The 25,449-nt window shown below is 37.7% G+C and overlaps 1 protein-coding gene across 2 annotated transcripts in view; it reads left to right on the top strand.

The window, feature by feature from the left end:
- The window catches only part of PDE11A (phosphodiesterase 11A), a 127,555-nt gene that overhangs the window by 15,673 nt on the left and 86,433 nt on the right, over positions 1-25,449 (top strand). For both annotated transcript variants that reach the window (XM_064660734.1, XM_064660735.1), the window contains exon 2: positions 1,612-1,770. In XM_064660734.1, the coding sequence (XP_064516804.1) occupies positions 1,612-1,770 (159 nt within the window). The remainder of the gene's footprint in view (positions 1-1,611; positions 1,771-25,449) is intronic.

Below are 25,449 nucleotides of genomic sequence, written 5' to 3' on the forward strand. Positions count from 1 at the left end.
GTAAAGCTTAAGGGTAAACATCTGTTGTGGGGATTCAATTGCTCTGTTCTGTTATCACTAATGAGAGTTGTGGTGCATTTGCCCCTTAGAGCACTGCAGATTAATGAAAAAATACTCTAGTTCATGTACACTACATTTCAGGAACTTACAGACTACCCAGATATTTGCCCATACCATTTCAGCGTACTCAACAGTGGTTTTGTTGAATGTTAATATTGTGAGACAGTCTCCATGAAATCTTTCATTTCATCTTTATGTTAGTATAGTGTTAGTATAGTGACTTAACAAACATAAATTTAAAGCATCACAACTTCATAAAGCACTTCTGTCTGAAATTGATTCTTCCTGGTATTTCTCATGTACTAGTTATAAGATTGTATAACATAATATATCCCTGGTGACTTCCCAGCCAGGGATAATCTAGAAATTAGTACATACCAGACCTGCTCATTCTCCTCCACTGCGTTTTCCATTAAGGTAGCACAGCGTTCCTTACAGCTTGTTATCCTTTTGTACAAACCCCAGCATGGGCATGCTTCACACACTCTGAAAATACATCTGATGAACTGCAGACAGCTCTTTCAGTGCCTTAGAGGGCTACAGTGTGTGCACAGAGGAGCTCCGGGACCTCACCAGTGCCTGTGAGGGCCGTGTGGTTACCCACAGTTTGACTGGTAGGAAAGTTTATTGGCAGTAATGTAGAGTTAGTAAAGCAAGCAGTATTGGTTAAGGTTGAAGAAACTGAACACTGCCTGTAGCCACATGGTAAGCAGGTACTGGATGACCACTTTAGCTGCTGGTAGTTTGCTTATCTGTGTTAAAACATGTAAAAGCTGTAGGCAAAGTGACTCTGACCATCTGTGGCCAGCACCAAGGACTATGACCCACCTCTCAAGCCTGTTACAGTCCCTGTGGATGGCATTCCTTCCCTCCAGTGTGTCAACTTCACCACACAGCTTGGTGTCCTCAGCAAACTTGCTGAGAGTGCTCTCAATCCCACTGTCCACGTTCCTGACGAAGATGTTACAGCGCCAGTCCAAGTATCAACTTCCGAGCAATGTCATTTGTCACTGGTCTCCTTGGATATTTAGCTGTTGACTGCAACTATTTGAGTGTGACTATCCAGCCAATTTGTTATCCCCTGAGTGGTCTATCTGTCAAATCCACGTGCCTCCCATATAGAGACAAGGATGTTGTGTGTAACAGATGTGGTGCTGAACTGTGTGTGTCTGTAAGGAGTTTGTGCTTTGTCAAGGTCCATGGCATGTTATGCAGATTCACTTTTCTCATATTTATATTCCTCATACATTTATCTTCATTTTCCATGTTCTCCTGGTAGCTGCTTTGGTAGTGATTCTTTAGTTATGTTATTCTTCTAATTGAAACATAAATGTGGGACTTCAGTGAATGCAATTATGTAATGGTAAACCTTGTACTGATTTTCTGAGTGAGAAAAAACAGCTAATAAAGAAGGGGGTAGCAATAACAGAGAAACAACGGCATAATACTACTGAAAAATACTATATCAGACACTGAGAAAATAACTTTGCTGCCTGAAGAAAGCTTAGATATATGAAATGTGTGTTAATGTTTCTTTATTTTCTTTTGCAGGATCGACGCTTTAATGATGAGATTGACAAACTGACTGGATACAAGACAAAGTCACTCTTGTGCATGCCCATAAGAAACAGTGATGGAGAGATTATTGGTGTTGCCCAAGCAATAAATAAAACTCCAGGAGGTGCCCCTTTCTCTGATGATGATGAAAAAGTAAGATTATATATACTTTTGTATAGTTTTATAATTTTTTTTTCTGTAATTCAGTAGACTTGTCTAAAGATACTTAATCCAAATAAGTAAATAGCACAGCACTTGTGTTCATGATGTTTTTGGAGATGCATAACATAAAATGTACTTTTTTTTTTTTGTTCTCAGTAAGAAACGTGCTGTAAATGTGTGAGTTCTTGTGGCTGAAACGTCAGTTTAATCTTATGTAGACTTTTTTCATGTAGTAGACCTTAATGGGAAGACTTTTATTTTTTGAAAACTCTTACCTGTAAGAATTAGTTTGGGGTGAAAGCTATCACAGAGATATTTCTAAGCTTGTTGACTTTAAAAATCAACATATTCTCTTAGTGCTTCCTGTTGGATAAATACCTGTAGCATATGCAAAAGAAATTTTATTCTAGAGGAAATTATGCATATACAATTCTATGTTATTCTAAAATATTGGAGACTTGTAAATACCCATGAAAGGACAAAGAGGATGGGAAGGAGACACTAGGTGTGTATATTGAACAGAATTTGGAGAGTAAAGTGAGCTCAAAATGCAGGAAAGTAGAAGAAGCTGCAAGGAAAGAACTTTAATTAAAGTCAGTGAGGAAAATAGGAAATGGTGCAGTTGAAGGCAGATACATACAGCTGACCTCGGAGGGGAAATGTGCATGAAGCCAAAACATGACTGGGGAAGAGAATGGTAGAGGGCAGCAAACTGAGGAGGAACAGAACAGCGACTCTGTCCGCCCAGAAGAGAGAAATGGAGTCTCCTTTAAGCATGTAATAGGGAAATACAATTCTGTGTATTAAAATAGTACTGAATGTCAGTTTTATGGAAATGTAGTTAGAGGCAGACTTTGCCCCCAAAAGCTCTTTATGTTGATTCAAAAGCAGTTAATATTTGATGCAGAGCCATTTTTGCTGTATTACATACATGTTGACATGTCTATGCTATGACAGAAAGATGTTAAGTAATGCCTGTTAAAGGGGAAAATTCTGTCCCACTAGTCCATCTAAATAACCGGAGATCATTTTTATAATAAACATAGCTTGACATGAATGAAATGCATTATAAAGCTAAACTAACAGTGAACATACAAAATATGGCATAAATCAAACTCGTCTTCCATAGAAATCATAGTAATCATATTTTGAGTATTTATTGGAGATGCTATTACAATATTATTTTTACTTTTTATATACCTACAGCAATACATTTAGAGCCTTTTACATAATTGTGTCATAGTTTGAAACAATTGTTTAGTGAGAATAACAGCTTGAATCTTATTATGACTCTTTATATGAATAATGTCTGCTAACAGAATCATACTTGGGTTTGCTGTACAGTGGGAGTAATTCAAAATTGATTGGCTTTTTGAAATTGCAGTATGTGAAAGAACCTTTTGCAGTCCAGGTAGGAAAGTCTTTGCCAAGTGAAATATTAATAAGTGGGTGCATTAAAATTGAGAGAGAATGAAAAGGAGTCCAGACATCTTCCAATAGAAACAGTTATAAACCATTTTTTCTTCTATTTTTGTTAGATTATTTACCATTGTACAACTTTACTATCAAGTGGAGGTCTTCTAGCAGTTGTTCTTAGCAACACCTACTTACGTGTGAGGAGCCAGTCTGCTTACTGTGTACCACTGTTTGTTTTTAGTGCTTTTTCTGAATGTGTTTCAACATTATTTTCTGATCTGATGTGCTTGAGCTGCTTACCAACTTCTTGTTAAGCTTCACTTTCCCACAAATACATAGCCATTTGGTTCCAATTTGAAAGACTGGACATGGTTTGGATTATAATCCTAAAATACATTCAACAAATAAAGGAGTGGAGAATAAATTAGGCTAACAGTAACAAAGTTTATGGTTCGACAGACTAACAGTACAGATGGCTCAGCTCTCCAGTTATACATAATACCAGTATAACTGATATAGCTCTCCAATTATACATAATAATAGAGTGAACTTTAGGAAACTTTCATAAATGCCAACTAAATATGGTTACTTTTCACAGCAACACTATTAATAACTTTATAAAACCACAAAAGTAATTCCAAAAGCAATACTCATTGCAGTGTCTATTTATATTTGTCATCTTTTGATTAGATGTTTTCTTCTAAACATGTTAATTAACAAGGAAGAAAGTAATTCCCGTCTCTGGCAGTATCGTTTATTTTAGCACCACATTGAATACAATCTTCTCTTCTGTGAAAACTTATCCAAACTTTCTTTTCATAAAAATAATTAACTTTTGATTTCTGTTTCTGTAAGGTGTCTATGTAACTGATTCAGCATAGTGATTTAGTGTGAATTGAATAACTTTAAAAATAACTTTCAATTTTCAGATACTACTTTTTTGGACATCTGAAGTTATCTCGTACTTAAATTGTTTATTTAGAAGTTAAACTTGCATAACCTTGCTTCTGAAGTACTTTTGATTCTTGAAAATCTTGGATGTTGAATATTGTTTTATTAGCATATGATAGAAATCTGGCAGTGTATGCCTCAGTGGGTAGCCAAATGCAAATTAAACCTCCCCGAATAGCATTCTTCTGGACTTCTTTATATTAGTACTGTCCTTGTAAAGGGAATTTTGTTTAAAATGCAACTTTTTCATGAGTACTACATTTATCATAAATTCAGCTAGGAAAAAACCTGTGTACATGTGAATTGTGTATTACATAGTTATTCTAATGAATATTTGATGCCAATACTGAGACTGTGACATTTTCTTTCACTCAGTGACAACCAAATGTTATCTAATATCAGCAAATTGCTTGTACTTTGTCATCTTTGTATTATATTTACTAGTCATTTATAGCACTGTTTTAGTTATAAACCTGTATGTTAGAACTCTTCAAGAATATATAGAATGAGTTCTGACATGTAGCTTTTACGGAAAGGTGAATGAGAACATAATCATCATTGTGGCCTGTAATAGATCTCAGATTTAATGAGGACTGGCAGTCCATGTGCTGTTGTTTCCAAACTTGTGCTTTTAAGTTTCTTCACTCACTTGATAACCTAGAAAGCATGATATACCTCTGGGAAGCAAGAGAGTACATACTTTCAGGAGAACTGCCTAGCAGGATTAGCAAATAGGTCTCTTATCATAATATCAGCAAAAGTGGTTGTGAGGAAAGGGGGCAAGTGAAAACTGGGAAACCCTCTTCAAAGTAAGAAAAGAGCTGCCTGGGTATTAAAGTAGTTTGTGCAGAAAAGCCTGATGAGTAGGTGGCAAAAGATATACTTTCAGCTTTATGTTGATGTTACAGTTTCTGACAACCAGCAACTTCAGAATGGTTAGAAGATGAAAATCTAAATTACTTGTCTTTTTCCTCCCCTCCAAGCCCTCTCAAGGAAATGTCAGTATCATTTAAGTCTGGCTCTTGTTTGCAAGTGTCTTTCCTTTTTTAGTATTGTGTGAAGCAATTAAAATAATGTGTTGGGATTTTTTTACAAAACAACAAGAGTATATTGTATAATAAAATGTCTCTTGGGGACACTGCTGTCTTGACTCACTAGGAAACAAAGAATTATGTTTTCAATTAGAATTAAGTAGCTGCTAGCATCATTTTTATGTACTCTTAGTTATTTTCAGGAAGTTAATAGCAAATAAAATATTTAAGATTTGAGGAGGTTTTAGTGTTCCCGAGCTGTAACCAAGTTTATATTTTGCAATATCTAAAATGGAGTATTATATTTCAAAGTTTTTCTAGTTTTGTTCTTCATGGCAAATTCACAGGGTTTTCTTTACATCTCTGACCACAGTGTTAAAAGCACAGCGCTAATAATGAATATAAGAGAAGGTTCCACATTTAATAATTACTTCCTACTGCCAAATTTCTTTTCTCCTGTAAGGGATGTTTCAGCCAATTCATTCTTTAAGTGCAGAATTAGATGACAGCCACGGGCATGAAGGAAAGATGTTCAGTGTCACAGCGTGTATTGTCACCCCAACATTAGTGGCTCAGTTGCACAGACTGATTTTGGAGATTTCCACTTGATACAAACAATAGTGGAATACCTTACTTAGAGCCATCACTATTACACTATGTTGTGTAGTTGGTAACTCTTTGGAAAAATAGGCAGGTGACGTACTTGTACATGTATTTTGCAAGTGAAGAGACCGGTTCATTTGCACTGACATAGAGTAGAAAGATAAAGCCTCAAACCCTTGAAAAGAACTGTCTGCGGTACACGCATTGCCAGCGCTGTGCTTAAGATTCATTTGAGTATATGTGCTGTTTGTTGGTGAGTCATACTTGTTCCAGGACTGGAGAGAAACTCAGCCTAACCAGAGTTTGACAGTCTGTGGTTTAGATTATTGTATGCCCTTTAGAGTCTTCTGAAGTGCAGTGCCAAAACAAATCTAATACTCCATCAGAGAGGCTTAACAAACAGCAGCAGCAGCTCCACGGTCACTTAAATTGGCATCCTGTTTCTCTCAGCCTCTGACGTCCTCCTAGTTGGAAAGAAGTGAATTAACTGAGGGGAGAATACCCAGGGCAGCCATCTTGAACTAAACCCTGTTTGTTTTACTGAAAACCAGTAGTTTGAATGCAATGAGATCTCTGTGGGGGGAGGGGAGAACTATATTTGGTTGTCTGTGCTCTGTGGGTAGTTTTATTAAAAATATATCTAAATATTCCAGGATTCATCAGATGTATATATGGGTTGTGGGGGCTTGAAGATTGCAGTGTTCTCATGCTCCAACATCTGAATTTCTTATATTCCTAATAGAAGCCCTGTGATTCTAAATTGGCCAATTTAATGTGCTCTTCTTGGTCCATATTAGTTAAAGCTTAAATATATTCTATACCAGATCTACTATAGATTTTGCTATGCAGATATTCAGGGATTTTGCTATACCTACTAATTCATTTTCTGTGAGTTTTTGCATGATGAGCTTAGAGTCATGCTGGCAGTAAGGACCATATCTTGATCTTAAGGAAGTAATCAACTGTAAATAAAACTACTTGGAAAGGCAGTGATCCAGAACAGGCAAGCATCTCTGGCTGTTGTGAAAATGATGACCCCAGCTCTGTGAATGTGTGGAATTTACAAAAAAAAAAGAAAAAGTCACCTGAATATAATTGGTGGTTTCACTAGAAAGGAACATGAGAAACAAATCAGATAAAGATTTATTTTATTTTTTTTTATGTTTCATATATTGCAGTATATGATGACCTCTTGCTAATACTTACCTTGGTTCTCTGGCATGGCAGTGAGACTACAAAACCTATTATTTAAAATTGGCATAATCCTCAAAGGTATCATGTGGCCCATATGTCATTTACATCCCAATGCAAGAGACAAATTTGCTGAAAGAAGACAGAAAATAACAAAGACGTTTGAAGGATGAAGGTGCTGAAGCACTGCAACTATCTGGGAAAACTCTAATGGTCTATTAGGCACAGTTCTCAAAAAGTACTTGTTAAAGAAATCTAAATTAAAATAAATCACAGTAAATGAACCGTCTTGCTGGGGAAGTTTAAAACAACTTGCCACTGGAATATTTGCTTTATCAAGGAAGCTTCATACTACAGGTTTGCAACCAACATCACAAAATGACTGCCATAGCTGATATTTGCATGGACTTCTTTCTATCTTACATTCAGTCATGCTTTCAAGTTAAGATGAAAGTGCAGATTTCTTTTTAATTACAGAACTTTAAATGTACTTGAAACTTATGAAAAACTTATCAATACCTCTGTTTTGAGACTGGTATTTAATATTTGAATCAGATATCTTTCTTTCTGAGGTATGGAAACGTCTAAGATGTTTCACAGTGATATTTTATTTTTTTCTATTTTATTTTTTTCAAATATAAATATATATTTTCCTAGATTCAGGGAGACCCTGTAGCTGGGTCTTTGTGTTTATATTACATTAAATCCTTGATACCTGTTTGATGCCTCTAGATGCTATCATAAAACAAGCACACTGTCAGGTTTGGTATCGGGAAGGGATTTCTGCAATTGCCAGCAGGAATCGGAACCTATTGGTTCTTCCCATATTTCCTGTGCTTGTATCTTCTTAATTATTATGGAGAGACTTAAGCAAATAAGAGCTCCTGCCTGTAAACCTAGACTGTCATTTGGCTAAGGTTTGTAGTATGACTCAAAGCTCAATAAACTAAATGGAAGGATCTCTGCTTCCTTCATCTGCTTTAAAGATCTCTGTTAACTTCTACCATAGGAACATTTAATTAAATGTAGACCCCCAAGTCTACTTTATGAAGTTTTAAGTTCATTCACCTGGGTCAGAGCATTGTAAAGAGATCAGTTTTGGCTTCTGTTGCCTCCACTGGGTGCAAACAGGCTCCCAGAGTCGGAGCACAGTAGACTGTGCTGCTTTCCTTCATGCTTAGTTCAGTCATGCTATCAAAACCTATTTTTATTAATTACATTTTATTAATTACATCCCCATTCCCCAATTCCAGAGGAGTTATGGGGATAAGTGATCCATCAGAGAGGTGAATTATGAAGCATTCAGTAGTACCTAAGGTCTAAGTCTTATTAAGAGAACTCTGGGTCTTCCTGCAAATTCTGAATCATAGAAATAGCCCTGGAGCTTGTGCACTGTTTTTCCCTTTCATTAGCATTCACAAAGCATTGCAGCAGGCCTGGAGAAAGAAGCCCAGATCTCTACTGGTCAAACACAAGAACAAACTTCACAGGAATACTGGTAAGGCAACAAAATGTCACGATCATGGAAGCCTTTGTGCAGCCATACCATGTTATTCAATGAGAAGCATAATAAATTTTTCAACAGGAAGCCTGGAAGCCAAGAACTCTGCAGTTCTGATGATAATTTTCAGACACCTCAGGAACTCGAAACAGTGATATTAATATTACTTTTTTTTAATTAAAACTATATTAATAGAATTTTCGCTTAAATGCTTTGAATGCTAAAACAACAATAATGAAAGGTCTCAGGAGGATTAGAATTTTGTTTGATTCATCTGTCAGCAGAAAGATCTCCCCATCTGAGAGCTGTAATGTGTATTTGTGTTACAATAAAACTCTTAGGTACTGCCTATATAAGGAATTGATTAGAAAAGCTGGTTTTTGTTGGATTTTTTCTGGAGAAAACCCTGTTCTTACATTACCTAAGGAATAAAGTTTTTACTTTCAGCTGTCTTTTCTTGGTGAAATTCCCTTAAACCACGTAAATTATTTTGATCAAATGTCTTATTAGGAAAATCTTGATTGATTGAAGTGAAATCTGCCCTGGGGCTTTATTACAGAAGCATGTAAGAGAGAACCTTTGTGGTCAACAGCTGGTGAAGCCTTTATTTCTGACAGTTACAGGAGATGAGCCCTGTGGGCTGGATGGGAGGACTTTGTCCCTAGTGAAGTGTTTTCTGAACTTCTGTCAGTCTATTCAGTTCTCCCTAGCTGTTCTTCATAATAACTTCAAGGCTTGATATACTTTTAGAAAATAGAATTTTGCATCTCCTGTGAATTGCTTATCTTTCCTGAAGCAGAATGAAATGTTCATACAGCAGTTTCTGCCATCAAAAATATTTCCCCCTGGAATAGTGATGCTGAGCCTATCTGTAGCTACAGGTTACAAGAGGAGATATTGAAAAGTGCTTAGCAAATAATTTTGCTAAAAATTAAGTCAACCTCTGACCTTCAGCATATTTATATGGGCTTCATAAGAAACTGTAATTAAAAATCCATATGTGCTTTCAGACTTTCACTTTTATGTATTCTTACTTTATAATAAGGAAATTACTCTCCTTCTTTTTGAGCTCAGCCTGAGCTTTTGAAGCCTTGTGGAATGCTTTCTTTGCATATACCATACATTATTTGAACAGATCTGATTAGAAAAAAACCAAAACAATTTTGCAAAAATCAGTTTCAGCTTTTTTTTTAATAGTCCCAGCTTTACATATAGTAGTTCTCATCTCTGTCCCAGCTTTACCTATAGTGTTTCTCATCCCCATGAAAACTGTGCCACCCTGCTGTCCTTGATTGGTTTGTAAAAGTGCAGCTGGTCTGTAATTGGCAAACTCCTGATTGTATGTTAGAAGGAATTCAGTCCTCTGTGTTATCTTTCCAGCTGTCAATCTGAGAAATTCACGCCTTTGGCCCAGCAGCTGGAGTATGTAAGCAGCAATGTAGCTGTAATGCCTGCTAGGAGTATACAGGAATGTCTTTCCCCTGTATCTGAGAAAGGGCTGTTTAAATCTGTGGCCAGAAATGAGTAAAACCCTTGTCATTGTCTTTCATAGGACCTTTCTCTGTCAGCAGCTGAAAGCAAATGCCTGGGATGAGGCAAGCACAGGATGGTATTTCTCTCATATAGTCCACCAGTTTAGTCTTATTTGCAGCTCAGGCCCTGACATGGCATCTTTGTATTTAATACAGCCCCAGGGATTTTTTACTTAAGAATTTATTCAGGCATTTCTTGAGGCAAAATAAGCTTATAGCTTTCACAACATCCTGCATGTTGTGTGAAGAACTGCCATGTGACTTCAATTAATTTCATGCTATTCCCTCTTGTTTTGCTTTTAGTGAACACAGTGAAAAGTCAGTCACTATTGGTTTTCACCCCTTTGTTTTGTCCTAAAAATCTTCAGCCGTTTCCACCTGGTGCAACAGTTTTTTCTGCAGTCATCTGTCTGCTTTGGCAGGAGAGGTGCCTGATCCCCAGAGCCCGTGGGCAGTGCCTCAACACTGCTGTGACAGTTGGTACTTTCCATGTCTGGAGAAGTAGAAGGCATTTGAAACAATTCTTTTTATACACTCGAACTTAGAAAACCAACTGTGCTTTTCTTAGTGTTTTGAAACTACCTCTTAGTTGTGCCCAAAACTCTTTTTGAAAGCCTGGGCAGGTCTGCATTGCTTGTTGTCCTCTTGATGTTATTTACTGCATTACCATGAAAAAAGAAGTTTTGTTCTTCATTTAACTGAGCTAGCCCACTTTGCTGATTGTTAATTTTAGCAAAAACTCTTTGTATTCTTATGAAAGATTCCAGAGCTCCCTGAATTGCTGTGGATGTTGCTTTGTATTTTTAATAAAAAACCCTCTGAACTTAAAGCATGTAAAACAAGTCAGGTTACCAGTGAGAGTTAGTCAAAAAAATGAACAGTTACTGTGCAGCCAGATTATGTGTTCCAGAGTAGAGCTGGCTAAAATTGTGAAAGCTAAAGTAGTTTAACCAAGTAATGATAGCGATTTCACGTCTCTTGCATAGCTGCCAATCACTAAATTGGGGTTAAGGCAATCAATATTATGATGACCTTTATAGTTGAAATGTTGTTGGAGCTGTAAGAGATAATTGAGCCACATTGGTCCTAATAGTGAATGGTGGCCAGAAGTTTCAGGCAGGAAATTATGCAGTGCACTTCAGGTTATCAAACTGTGTTTAGAAAAATATTTCCTGTGAGCAGCATAGTGATACAGGCAGGGGCACCAGGAAGAATACTTCATGTAACAGTGCTTTGTGAAAGCTGTGAGTAGGATCTTTAATTGCTAATTAGGTCTATGTGGAATGCATAATTATCCACATACATTTTTAGTGAAACAAGAAAATATTTATACTGGCAGCTATGTAAGGCTACAGTCTTTGGACTGAACTTGGCATGAATTTAACCTTAGTATTAACTTGCTGGCAACTTGCTGTCCATGTAGTAGAATGGATAAAAACAAATCTTGTTTTCTGTTTAAAAAAAGAAAAAGGTTTTGCTATATAAAAACAGACTGGTATTTTGTGATGCTGGTGTCATGGTTACAAAGCAGATTCAATGATAATAGCTATGCAGTGTTGTTGCAGGTTTTAAACTGGGACGTGAGTGGAAATCCCCTGGAGCTGTAATGGACAGGGCCCCATGTGTGTGATGAACTTGTGGAGATCCAAGAGCTGAGGCTGTCCTAGCTGCCATGTGGTGAGGTGTTAGGGATATTTTGAAGGACAGCGGGCCATATGTTGTGGTCTGAGCTGGAGCAGCCCTTGCAGACTTGTCCTACTGAGCAGAATAGTTATGAATACAGTACTGCTTCCTGGAGTTAGTAGGAGAGAAGGCTTTGAAAGGAAGAAGCTTGCCAAGACACATTACCATAAACACAATCCAAATTTTCTTTTTCTGTCACTCAAAGTGGAAAATGTGGTTAGTGGGTTCTCTGCACTTGCTTCTGTGATTGAATTACAAAGGCTGATAATCTGCGCTAGCCTAGGATTTTAGGGCTTCTCATTCAACTCAAGGTGTAAAGTCATGGGCTTTTAAACCTGTGTGGCCAGAAATTTTGATTCTTGGTGATGGAAAAGATTGTTGCTACCCTAGTGGACATGCATAACAGCTGAAATGTCACCTTTATAATACAGCTCTCCCAAAGGTAAACTCTGATATCTAGTCTCTTAAACAATATCAAATAATGCTGAATTTCAAGAAGTTGATAAAATTAGACAGAGCAGTGAAGGTGTAGGTGACTTACAAAAGCTGAAGTCTGCCTGCAGAAGTGTTAAACCAGCAGATTAACAAGAAGCTTCTTACTAAAAAATTAAAGCAACAAGATACTGCATTTAATCTAAGTTCTGAAAAAACATATAATGTAGAGACTGTAATTTGCCTTATAAATGGAGAGATTATATCTGATTTTGTATGATTTCATGAACATCTGACAAAATATGACCACTGGGTGATAAACTCAATAGTTGCTGCCAGACCAAGGAGTTCATATACAAATCAAAAGCATTTTAGTCTTCTGAAGTGAGTTTTGGGAAATCACTGTACATAGGAAGCAGAAGGCATTCCAGTGATATATGAAAAGCCACCATAAGAGCCTATAGGAATGAGCTTGAGCTTTATATGTGGTCAGCTATCAGCTTAAAGTTTTTGCATTAATGCTTACTTTTGGAAGAATAAAGAAATGGGGATTGTTCATTGGTTATTTTTTTTTCCCCTCAACCTATTACAACTTTTAACATATTCTTTAATAATTAGGATCCATTTTCAGAGTAGAAGTGGTGGGAAACTTACTTTATAAGCCTCTGTGTTCTGTGTACACAGAGGATTCAATAAAATGAATTCTTCCACTGAGTAACTACAGAGTGATCATGTGTCTCACCTATGTCATACTAAAATAGTATGTCCTGAACATTAAAACAAAATACTTCAATTATTGTTTCATCAGGTACTTTTAATGAAAATTGAACTGGAGATGAATAATCTGAATTGATTCTAATTTAATTTATTATAATTTGCATGGCCTTCTGTTTTGCTTCTGCTACCAGTTTTTTGAATTTTATTAGAATAGATATGTCAAGTCAGATACTAAGATCTATTTTTGCTTATATAAAAAGATTAAATGTTAGATACTTGTAGTAGAATGTGATGCTGAAGCAGGAAATATCTAACTGTTAAAAATATCCAGGAGGTAGTGTTTTAAATGGAACCTGCTTTTCTTGGATAACTGCTGTTCTTCTGATGTGAAGTCAATCAGACAGTGTGATTTTATGTCAATATGATTGTGAAAGCTATGAAAGTGAGTATAGGAACAATAACCAGAACATTGTGTATCTGGGTGCATCTTTTACAATGGCAGAGTTCTAGTACCAGAACTGTTTTGGTTTTCTTTCTTTAATGGAATTATTTTGTATTTCCTTTTCTCTCAATATTTTTATTTTAGGAGTTGATCCTCCTTTTTCTGGGGGACAGAGGTTCTGCTGCTGTATATGCTGCCCTGCCTAATGGCATGGTTATCATTTTCCTGTTGGTCTGGCAGTGGGGCTACTAAATTGATACTCAGATTTGTAGTCTTGTGATTGGTACTGTTGCATTAACTAGAGCTGCGTGCTGATAACTTATCACTTTCATTTGTCACATAAAAACTCCCCTCGAGAACAGGCTGATCGTTAAATGTCATTTAGAAGCACGTAAAGGGATGCAGAGATTCTTGTCTCTAAGGCAGGTTTTTGCAGCAGGGAGAGGGGAAGTGGAGACAGGAAAGGGCAGGGCTAGGGAGTGAAAAGCTGTGGCAGACCCAGGCTGAGGGCACAGCCACAAAGTGATGGAGAAAGCATCCTGCACTCCTGCGTTTGAGGTTCGCGCTCGTGTGCCACCAGAAGAGGGTCTCACCCCCTCTAGTGGCTTGCGTTCCTGCCTGGTGGTGATAGTACAAACTTAGATGAGCATGTATAGCTAGAATAGTGCATCCCAACGATAAATGGTGACTCCCCTATAGCTTAATGCCTCTGCTATTTTTTGTACGTTTTTAGCACTGAAAGATGGCAGCATGTTTTGCAAATGGTAATTAAATATAAATCAAGTTAGCAATCCTCATGCTTCTTCTGTGCTTTGTGATAGACATTTACTCCGTATGAGCGCAGCCCAACTAGGCTAGGAAGGCTCCCAGTGTTTGCAGCTCTCCGTGTCAAACCAGCGCTTTACCCCTCGGGACGCGGGTTGAGCCCGTTCGGCGCTGTCCCCTTATGTAAGTGAAGTCGCCTGTTCACACTGCCATCAAGTGGATGCAAGGCACTATGGCACCAGCCTGGCACTTGAAATTTCGTATCCCCTTTGTGTTACTTCAAAATTTTAACGAACCTAACTTCACTTAGTTGCATGTCTGACTCTGACGCCTGCCTGGGAGAGGCCTCTCCTATTTGCCTTAAATACAGAAGAAGCAAAGTCAGTTCTCTAAAACTAGGTGTTTATATGGGAAGATGAATCAAGATTTTATTGCTCCATAGTTTGTCTGCGATTGACTTGTCGTTTGAGGGTGATTTTGATATTGTTAGCCTTATCAAGTGTTCATAAGTACTTCACTTGATGTAGAGTGAAGTACTTGAACATTAATTGCCAGAATCAAAGTCGTGTTCACAACTGCATTCAGATACTTCCACGGGTCACAGGGGTTGGTTTATGAGAAATTTTTTGCTATTTCTTTTCCTGTGACTTTGTTGCATAGCCTCAGACCTTATTTGCCTGCCACTTCTCAGTGTTTTTCCAAAGACAAAAAGATAAGGAGATAATCAGATCAAAAAATGGGAGACACCAAAAGCAAGACTTTAAGTGTACTTCAGGCATCTTCAATCAAAAATAGTCTTTTGGCTACTTGATCCAAGACATACCTTGCAGTCAATAGCTGCCTCCCGGTTCATCAATAAAAGTATCCAGTGTGTCTGCGTATGTTGGTGCTTCAGTCTGCCATCTCATGTCCTGCAGAGGACTGCTACAAAGAGATCCTGAATTTAACTGTGCTTAGATGTAATCACTTTGTCTAAATGGGATTCTTAGATGGCTTTTGGATGCCAGAGAGTGCTCCAGGTAAAACAGACTCTGGATAAAATGCACTAGTCAACTAATAACTTGAATTCAGGATTCAAGCCTAGGTGTTGAGCTGTGGCAGCACTGAGAGTGTGGTCTGGTGTGGGAGGCATAGGGGGCAAGGTTTCATTTCTGGGCAATGCAGCTCCTTCTCAAGTGGCCAGAGTACACAAGTTCCAAGCCAAACCTGTTAGTAAAGATACTGTGTGTTTTGCATCATCATTAATATGTGCTGCTCTTGAACAGTTCTGAACTAAACTCTATTGTATGTTGTGGTTTCTCTTTAGGAAATCATATATAATACATTGAATGACTTATTTACATTCTCTCAATAGAATAGTAGGAGTGGTAAATCTAATGAGAAATTTTTTCAGTACAATTGTTATGGAGATAATGAATCCTCTACTTTTTTAGGTACATTATAGGTTTATCTTACTTGAAAGTGTGCCCTTATTTCATGTGCCAATAATCCAATTTTTTTTTTTTTTTTTTTAACTTAAAAGCCCAACTCAAGGGCCCAAGACCCCAGTACAGTAGGTACTGGACAGAGAGTGAGCAGGAGGCAGCTTCTCCAAAAAGATGGTAGGAAGTATTACAGAAATGACAAATGGGTTGTCATAAGTACTTATCTGATGACCTTTTAGTAGGTTTCCGTAGACCTCTTGGATGCTTTGAGGGAATTTAATTTTTGTGCTTTATAAATTTTTTATCTGAAAGTATGCTATAAAAAGGAAAGTCAAGGGAAGAAGAAAAATCACATAATAGTAGTCATAGTCGAAAAACTGTAGAAGTGGCAAACTCTTCACCTCTAGGAACTAGACTGGTTGCTTATCAGGCCAGTTCAGGTTGGTAGAAGCATTAGCCAAAAGTTGGTTCTAGTCTTTTCAGGGACAGAATGATAAAAAGATACCCTTGTTTGCCACATTTTCATTAATGCAGTTGTATGTTAGGGATTACAGTAAAGTAGAAGGGTACTGATACAGTGCTCAAGATTTTTTTTTATATCAAAACCATGCTTCGTGTTTTCCTACTTTTTTTTTCCTAATTTTTAAGATTAGTGAAGGGAATGGGTATGTAGGTATACCTCTCTCACATTGCTAATAAAGACATAATAAATAACCAATATTAAAATTATGTTCAAGGTATCATGCAACTGAGAGTTATACAAAACACCAGACTCTTGGAGGACAAGGTTTTACAGATGGTTTTAAGCCTTGAGTATAAGCAGCCTGTTTACTTCTAAACTCTACTGACTTCAGAGCATACCAAACACAGAGTTTTGTTCAAACCTCTAGTCCTTGGCTGAAAATCTGTTGTACCTGACAGAAGCATTATAAAGAGAGCTCAGCCTGGAGGTAGAAAAATGATGTGTTGTTTCAAAATTTCAAAATAATTTTGAAAAACCTTGTCTCTAAGAACTAGACTAGCGTTGCTGATCAAGCTAGTTCAGGTAGCTCCAAATGCCATCTTGCACTTTAAGCTGCTGTGTGATCTGCTTACACAATTCTCACCTGTGTATGTCTGCATTCTGCTTACATGCCTCTTCTATGAATTAAAGAGAAGAGGACATGTCAGTGGTCTCCCAAGTTGGGACTGAAGAAGGAAAGGTCAGAATTAATCCCCTTTAACTAAGACTCCATCTTTTAATTTCCAGGGAGCACTACATTATCCTTTGTTAGAAATTCAATTAGTTTTCCACATGAGGTTTTAATTCTCTGTGTAGTCTTTTAATGCTATTGAATTAGGACCCCAATTGTATTTTGTATTATACAGGATAACAGAAATAATTGGGTTTAATACCATTAGCCGGTTGTATTAGCAACTGTATGAATGGGCAGCAGCTCATGCCCAAGGAGTTATCACTGAGATTATAGACTTCCACCCAGCTGGAAGTAAATGAATGTGGTGTTCTGCAGTACAGTTCAATCAAAGGACTTTTTATGCAAGATGACTCACCTTAAAACACATGGAGGTGATCACAACACTCTTTTTCATGGAGAATTACAGAATCACAGAATGGATAAGGTTGGAAAGGACCACAGTGGGTCATCTGTCCAACTTCCCTGCTGAAACAGAGTCATCCCAGAGCGCATGGCACGGGATTGCATCCAGACGGTTCTTGAATATCTCCAGTGAGAGAGACACCACAACCTCTCCGGGCAGTCTGTTCCAGTGCTCAAACACCTGCACAGTAAAGAATTTCTTCCTCATATTCAGAGAGAACTTCCTGTGCATCAGTTTCTGCCCATTGCTTCTTGTCCTATTGTTTGGCACTGTCAAGAAGAGCCTGGATCCACCCTCTTGACACACCACCTTCAGATACTTATAGACCTTGATGAGGTCCCCTCTCCATCATCTCTGCTGAACAGGCCCACCTCCCTCAACCTCTCCTCCTGAGAGAGGTGCTCCAGTCCCTTAATCATCTTTGTAGCCCTCTGCTAAGCTCTAGAAAGCTTCATGTCTCTCTTCTACTAAGGAGCCCAGAAGCAGACACAAGAAGAGAGTGCTCTTCGTTTCATTGTTCGATGGAATAGTAAGTGCATTATAACTGTGCATATTGGTATTGTCAAGTGTCAGGGTAAACCTTAAAGTCGGTAGCAAGGGCTTGCAGTAACCTTTCAGGTCAGTGACAGACCTGAGAAGGAAACCACAATGCTCTGACTGTTTACTTCTGTGTGTCCTGGCTACTGGACCTAGTCTTCTCTTCCATTTACAAGAGAGAAAACAGTTTTATGCCGATTGTATTCTGAGTGAGATGGTGATGTTGAAGGCAGCATAAGTGATGCTATCATGAGGAAAACTGAATTGTTGAATTTAGTTAAAGGAAATTAAGAACTTAGTGTAATTGTTGAGCAGACAGCTGAATATTTGGAGAGAAGTAAAGCAACTCTACACAGATGATTAAGGACAAGTCTCTTAGAGCAGTGAGGGATTGTGATCTGCCAGGTCAGTCTGGGGAGAGGGAATGAAGGCATCTCCACACAGGCTTTTAGGCTGGATTTGTTTGTAGTTCATGTTGCAGGCCAGCAGGAATATGCCCTGTAGTCCATGTGTGCTGCCTTGCATAGCTGTCACTGCTCTACTACCAGCGAGGCTGTGTGATTCTGCTGGTGGTGCAGGGATTGCCTGCTAGACATATGGATGAAAACAGATAAAGCCAGAAATACTCCAATCTCTGGAGCCTCATAACTCCTATCAGTATGGATGCAGTCTTTGGCTTTCCACGAATCTGCACAGGGTAAAAGTGGAGAGATGGGAAGGAAGGAGTGGCAATACCAGTGCAAGAAAAGGCTAATTGTTTCCATGTTAGACCAGCAACTGTGAGAAATAGGAGATTGAATAAGTGTGTGTAGTTTTTTTGGTTGGTTTTCTTTCAGTGTTTTGTTTTTTTTTTTTTTGGTTGGTTGATTGGGTTTGTTTGGTTGGTTTTGGTGGGGGTTTTTTGTTTTGTTCTTGGGTTTTTTTCCCAGCATATGAAATCAGATTTACAGTTACAAATTAAAAATTAACTGTTTTCAGAATTGATAAACTCTTTGTCCAGAAAAAGGAACAGTAAGACTTTTATTTTTAAACTGCCTCAGGCAATTTGTATAAGTATATAGAGCTCTCTGGATTTGATAGTACTGGCACCACCTATTGGTCTTTTGCACTGAAATCAATCTATGCTTTGTGTTCAGTTTCTGAAAAACATCATAAAATTCACTGTCACATATAGGTACTGGTAAAAAATTTTGTCATGAAAAAGTAGCAATAATAAATCCTGTTTATGTGACCATGTAGTATTTCAGGGCAATTGACAGGCAAGCCTGCAGAATTCAGCCATTTTTCTTTGGCTGTTCCAGTTCCATGATTAAAGAAAATACTTTCCATATGGAAGCAGTGAATTTCTTACTATTAAAAAAATCACATCAAATGAACTAAAACAAAGTAAGAAAGATTTTTTTTTTTTAAGGTTCAATAGATAAATTAAAATTGGTTGTTCCATAAACAGAGACAAAGTAGGAAATAATAACTTTGAGAAGAGAATGAACTAAAAATAAGGTAGAAAAGATGGAGAAATGAGTGGGTGCAAGGACTGCAACAAGATTGAATACATATCAGAAGATAATCTAAGCTAAGAATATTTTTTTGCACAGATAAGATGACACTGGGCATTGGGAAAATATTTAAACTCATAATAAAGGAATAAAAGCAGAAGGAGAGCAAATGTGGACAAATGTGCAGTGAGATGAATTTGAATTTTTCTGTTGTGCTTCTGCTCAGCTGTAAGAAGCCAGGATGTATGACCCAGGGCACTGCCCTGATCATTCAGCCTTGCCTTGGTTGGTATTCATTGCTTGACTAATGGCAACTTTTGCAGTCCAAAATTATGGAGGTAAAAAAAGAGCAAGCCTACTCAAATCCCAATCAAATCAAAGAACACTGTTCTATTCTCGGACTTTTTAATAAAATATCTATGAGGGGAGGATAGCCTATGCGATGAAAGGACAGCCTGTTTTCCTATTGATTCAGTAGCTTAAAGACTAGATATCCTTGCTGAGTTTGTGAAGTGTTTTACTGCCTAGTACTACAGAATCAAGCTGAATTAACTGTGATACTGCTTAAAGGCTGCAACTGCAAGTGAAGGCTTGTTTTGGTGAGTGCCCTGTAAAAGTTTAAAATAATTTGGCCCTGTATTGAGCTGTTAATAACGTAGGCAGAAGCAAGCTCTTAATGTCAGTAAATTTGCACCAAAGAAGACAGCAGCATATTGATTTCTGATCACAGTTCAGCTACTGGAAATCAAATACTCTCCAGTGTGCAGTTCAACGGGCATGCAATGAGAAGTATACATAAGTATATGCCTGGAAGAACCTTGTTTTGCTGGAAGCAAAATGTATGTCTGTATAAGTAACTGTAACAGGCTTGCTTATATACTTGATTTTCTGTATAGAGGCTTAGGGTTGGTTTTTGGTTTTTTTTCATTTAAACAGAGCTTTGTTTGGATACACGATCACTTCAGTCTGAGATTTGAAACACTGTGTGATTTTCATTATTAAGGGGCAGGATGCTGTGTGCTTAGTAGGTGTAAGGTTAATATCTTTGAACATTTACAGTGCAGCAGATCACTGTTTTATCTCTCAGGATGTAACCCATTGTATGGTTCATAATGCTGTTTTCTTTGAAAGGTCATTTAGACAGTTGTTCTGAACTGGATTTTTTTCTGTGCCCTTCGCCAAATTACCCCAAAGAAAGACAAATGGCCTCATTTGAAGCTGTACTAAAAACACTTCATGGCCAGTTGCAGAGGAAGGAGAAAGAGATACGTAATTGATACCAAACACTGACGGTTCTGCAATCATAACCAGTAAAAGACTCAGCACTGAGGAAGAACGTCTGAAAGCAGAGACTGTAATGTGAAGGTTTGAATACTTCCTTGGACCAGTGAGTGAGACACTGCAGGCAAGACTGTAATCATAAACTTGGGGCAACTGCAGTGGCCTGCAACATATAAGTCTTCAAATATAAACAACTCATATAGCAAATAATTCCCATACCTGCTGTGAGAGAAGATAGGATTTTTTTCTGTGTGCGGAGGACCTCAGAAGCCTGTGATTGTATTTATCTGGCAGCCATGTGAAAGGTAGTGTGTTAACACATCAGATTCATAGAAATCTGCAAGATGAAATTGCAGTGTGGGTTTTACTGGGGAGAAGCTGCATCCGGTTTTCATGGCTCCTCAAAGAAAAATGAATTTGCTGTCCCCAAATTGCCTGGGCTTCACAGACAAGTACTTTAGGTAAATAATAATGGGTATAGTTATACCACCAGAATTTGGCACTGCTGTTCCAGTTTATAAATAACTTTGCCTAGAAATCAGATAGCAGCATGTGCAGGTGTGAGTCATTAGTGCAGGAGACACAATGATGTGTGGAAAAAGAATGGCTCACATCCAAACTAGCCCACACACTTTCATCAGCCCCTTGAAGTCTGCAGCATAGAAAATAAATTTTTCAAGTCAGGCTGCTAAAGCCCACCCAATCTTAAAGCTCAAAGGTGCAATAATATGGAATGCAGTGCTTCTCCCAGTGCTTTGTCAATCAGTCATGCTCAAAAGGCAGTTTTGTAAGACACTAGTTTACTGTCTGAGTTAATTATCACAATGTCAGCTGAATAAATTAATATCCCCCACATACGCACACAAAAAATGTGTGTCAGAGCTGCTTTCTGTAAATCATTGTTTTAGAACATGTTTTTTTAAGTTCTAAGGAGTTAAGAAGATAACAAAATTATTACTTGATTTTATTTTTAAAATTTCATGAGCTGAAACTGGAAACAGGTAATGATACTGACCTCCCTGGTTGCAGAGTTAATGGAGGGTGTAATGAAGAAATCAACAAGTACCAAAATAGCACTTATGATAAGGTGCTGGTTTTGGAGAGAATTTCAGGGAAAGAAAAAATGGTGCTTTTAGTTCAGGAATATGCCTGACTTAGTTCTAACTGGTCTGGCAAAGTTTATCCTTTCAAGGCTTGAGTTAAGCTGAAGGGGGATAGACAACTTCGATGTCAGGTGAAGGTTCTTGGCAGAACAATTGAATTCAAACAGGATTCAAGTTATTTTTTTAACTGAAGATTAAAGACAGAAGTAAGTGGGTTCTTTTTCATATGAAAGCACACTTGCATTCTAGATCTGGTATGTTTTCAATATTGCAGATTGAATCCTTGTTTATTTTAATAAGGTGCACATTTCACTATTTGCTGAACAATCCTTTTTTGCCATATGTCTTCTTTTCCCTATTTTTGGAGTGAAATAAAGATAGAAAATTGAAGCACAAGTTTAGATCACTTTCGTTAAAATTTTGGCTTAAGGTCTTATCAAAAGATACCCTATGTTTTTTCTTGCTTAGTGTTTTGAAATTATGATTAGGATTCAAAGTTCTGTGCAGAGATGATCATCTCCTTTCCTGTTTCCACTGGCATGTTCTTGTGCATGGATTGAACAGTGAAGTATGAGAACTGGACATCCTAGTAGACATAGAATAACATATAGAAAAAGCAGAGAATGTCAAACTATTCAGGCTCTATTACAAATTACATGGTTCTGCAGGAATTGTGTAAATATTTATGCTCAGCCTCTCCTGACTGGCATCTGCCTGGAAAGGGTAAAAAAAATTTTAATGTTAGTCTGCCTTCTGTGATGTTGATACAGCTAGAGCTGATGAAAATGGCCCGAGGCATCAACCACCTTTCCACATTTTTAAAGATAACAGAATTCTGTAAATTAGAAGCACATAAATCCAAATTAAGATGTCAGAGGTATTACTGCAGGCTCACAGTGACGTAGATCAGAGCACTCTTTGGCTCAGCTGCTTTTCTGCTCTTGTTTCTTTCCACTCTGCTCATAATGAAGGAGTGGTAATATATAATTGGTGAACACACTTTTCTGTAAATAGTTTTACTAAGAAAGCAGTTAAGGAATTTTTCTATGCTTTGTGATGGTTTAAAAATCTCATTTCATTTAAAACCAATAAGAATTAGCCTTTTTGTTCCTTCTCGTGGTTTAAGAAGTTATTCTATTGCCTTGGTATTGTGTTACTTTTCATTTGTCCCTACTTTAATAGTTGCCAACCTCAAACCACTAAGAATGACACTATCTAGATGTATAGATAAGTTTTCCTCCAGCAACTTCTCTGTCACTTTACACAGAAACTGTTCTAAAGATGATATTATTACTATACACTGCTTTCTTTTTTTCTCTCAGATATGTATTTAACATGAGGGTTTGAGCTGTTTTCTTAAAGACAAAGGTTTGTAGGGTTTATTCCCCTACTTCCTTATGTAAAACATTAACACAATGTAATAGGTAGAAATTACAATGTATGTTAGAAGTGCTTTTAACCAGGTTTGAAAATACTATAACAGATACTAATTCAGATTCCTAATTGGTATAATCAGGTTTAAATAACAGTATTGTTAAGTGTGTCCTCTTGTATAATCAATTCTGCTAGAATAAGATTCTGCACTCCTGCAGAAATATTGTATTTCTAAGAAAAAATATATGGGTAAAAATGATACATTAAAAACACACTGCACTCCTTACCATTATTTTTCATCTTAAAAACTGGAAAAAAAGAATAAGAGCAGCTTTCTCAGGAGAAATATATGAAGAGTAGACAAATGTCACCAGCATAAAGTGCTCTGACATTCAGTAACAATTATATTAGTCACTAAGTATACATAAACTCACAACAGGCAAATGTAGAACACCTCGGGCAAATTTCCCAATGTTGAGGAGAAACTCAACAAATTGACATAAGAATATATGTCAAAAATATGATGTGATTATGTTGTGTTGTGATGCTTCTATGTATTATGGAACAAAGGGTCAAGGTACAATGTATCCTGATTGGAAAAAGATACATAAAATGGTGTGGTGAAAGGAAGGGTCACTTGTGCTATGGATCTCACTTGCATAAGAAAACTTGCTTCACTTTTTTTTTTTGTAGTTGAACAGAACTAACCCTTTTCATCCCCTTGGGACTGATGCTGCAGGCAGGGGGAAGTCAAGGGAACTAAACTTATTCACACCAGGCACAGTGTAACCTGGCTGGTTTATGTGTCAGATTCAGGATTTTGTGTTCCAGTCGGAGTTTCAGTTAGCAGGAAGGTTCTTGGCAACATCGGCTCTACTCAGGCAAAAACACCCACCTTGCTGAAGGAGAAGGAGCAGCTCAGCATGGCAAAGGATCAGGCTTCAGCAGTAAGCTCTGCCAGAAACATTCTCTGTCTGTTAAACAAAGTCCAATATGAAAAAGGCTACTGTTCAAGTAATTTCTCCTTCAGAAATCACAAAACACTTTTTGAAGTATGTGACCGAAGAACCTGAATAGAAACTTCTTAATGTCACAGTAATCTCAGTGCAGACTGTTATATGTAAATGTGCTAACTTCTTTCTTTGTTAAACTGCACACAGTATTCATGCAACAGCAGGATTAATTTTCACTCATGACTCATAACATATCCAGATTTGCACTTCCCAGTACAAGTGAGACATGGATGTACTGAATAGAGTCCAACAAAGGTGCAGAAAGAGGATTAAGGGACTGAAACGTCTCCTCTACAAGGAAAGGCTGAGGGATCTGGGACTGTTTATCAAAGAAGGGAATGCTCATGGGGGGATTTAATCACTGTTTATAAATAGAGGATGGTAGGTTACAAAGAGGACATAGCCAGACTCTTTTCAGTGGTGCCCACTGATAGGACAAGAGGCAGTGGACATACACTTCAACAGGGGAAACTCTGAACATCAAGAAACACTTTTTTACTGTGAGAGAGGCTGACAGGTTGCTCAGAGAGGTTGTGAAGTCATCCTAGGGGATATTTAAAAACTGTCTAGACAGAGTCCTGAGCAAACAGCTTTAGGTGGTCCTGCTTGAGGGTGGGGGGTTGGACTAGGTGACCTCCAAAGGCCCCAACCAATCTCAGCCAGTTTGTGATTCTGGTCCTGTGCCTGCACTCTGGCTTTAAAGACAAAATTTAATTTATACTAAAAGTGAAAGAAGACATCTTCATTCAGTTATGGCTAAATCAAGAATTAGTAGAAGTAGTTTTCAGTTTGTGTACTCTAATACTTAAAATCTGCAGCGCTGTGTAAATGAATAAATCTATTTCTCATCATTAACAAGAATTGGGAGTTGGTAAGTAGAATTGTGACTTGAACAGTTTAACAGTTGTAGGTAGAATTGTGACTTGAAGATGACATTCTCAGTGTATAGATGCATATGGAATTTATTCTTGGTTTCAATACCACTCAGTTAGCATGATCAGTTATTATGGATAGTATCTGCCAGAGGTCAGATGTGGAAGTTGAAATGGTAAAACCAAAGTCTGCAACTGTGTTTCAGGAAAAATAAACTTTGAGGTGATACTTACTCATTTTCCTATGCCAATTTAAAGTTCTGATCTGCAGCTCTTGTTTTTAGCATTGGTATTATCAGTCTTCACAGCTCTCACTCTGCAGTGCCAATACCAAGATCTTCCCATCTCATGCAGTGACATTTATAAAGCTTTAACAGTGTCTTTGGACTGGCTGGTTCCACTGATTTAAGCATAGTAGGAACCAGGAGCTTTTCCAAAATTTTGACAAAATTTTTCTTTGTGACCTTCTTTCTCCCCTCAGATAAATCAGTTAATCTTTCTTTGGCTCAGTTTTGCTGTCTCTAGATAAAAATTATGACATGACATTGCTGCTGTAAAACTTTGTTCATGGTCTGCCAAAGTGCTTTGATATAGTGAGGTTTAGGCACTGCAGAACTGCCTGCCTTACACAACAGCTGCAGGCTCCCTGCAGGCTGGGGACTGGACTTCAGTGGCTCTTCTTTAAACAGGGGAGAGCATCCAGGCAG

The sequence above is a fragment of the Pseudopipra pipra genome, chromosome 7 (genome assembly GCF_036250125.1).
Source record: "Pseudopipra pipra isolate bDixPip1 chromosome 7, bDixPip1.hap1, whole genome shotgun sequence".
NCBI lineage: Eukaryota > Metazoa > Chordata > Aves > Passeriformes > Pipridae > Pseudopipra > Pseudopipra pipra.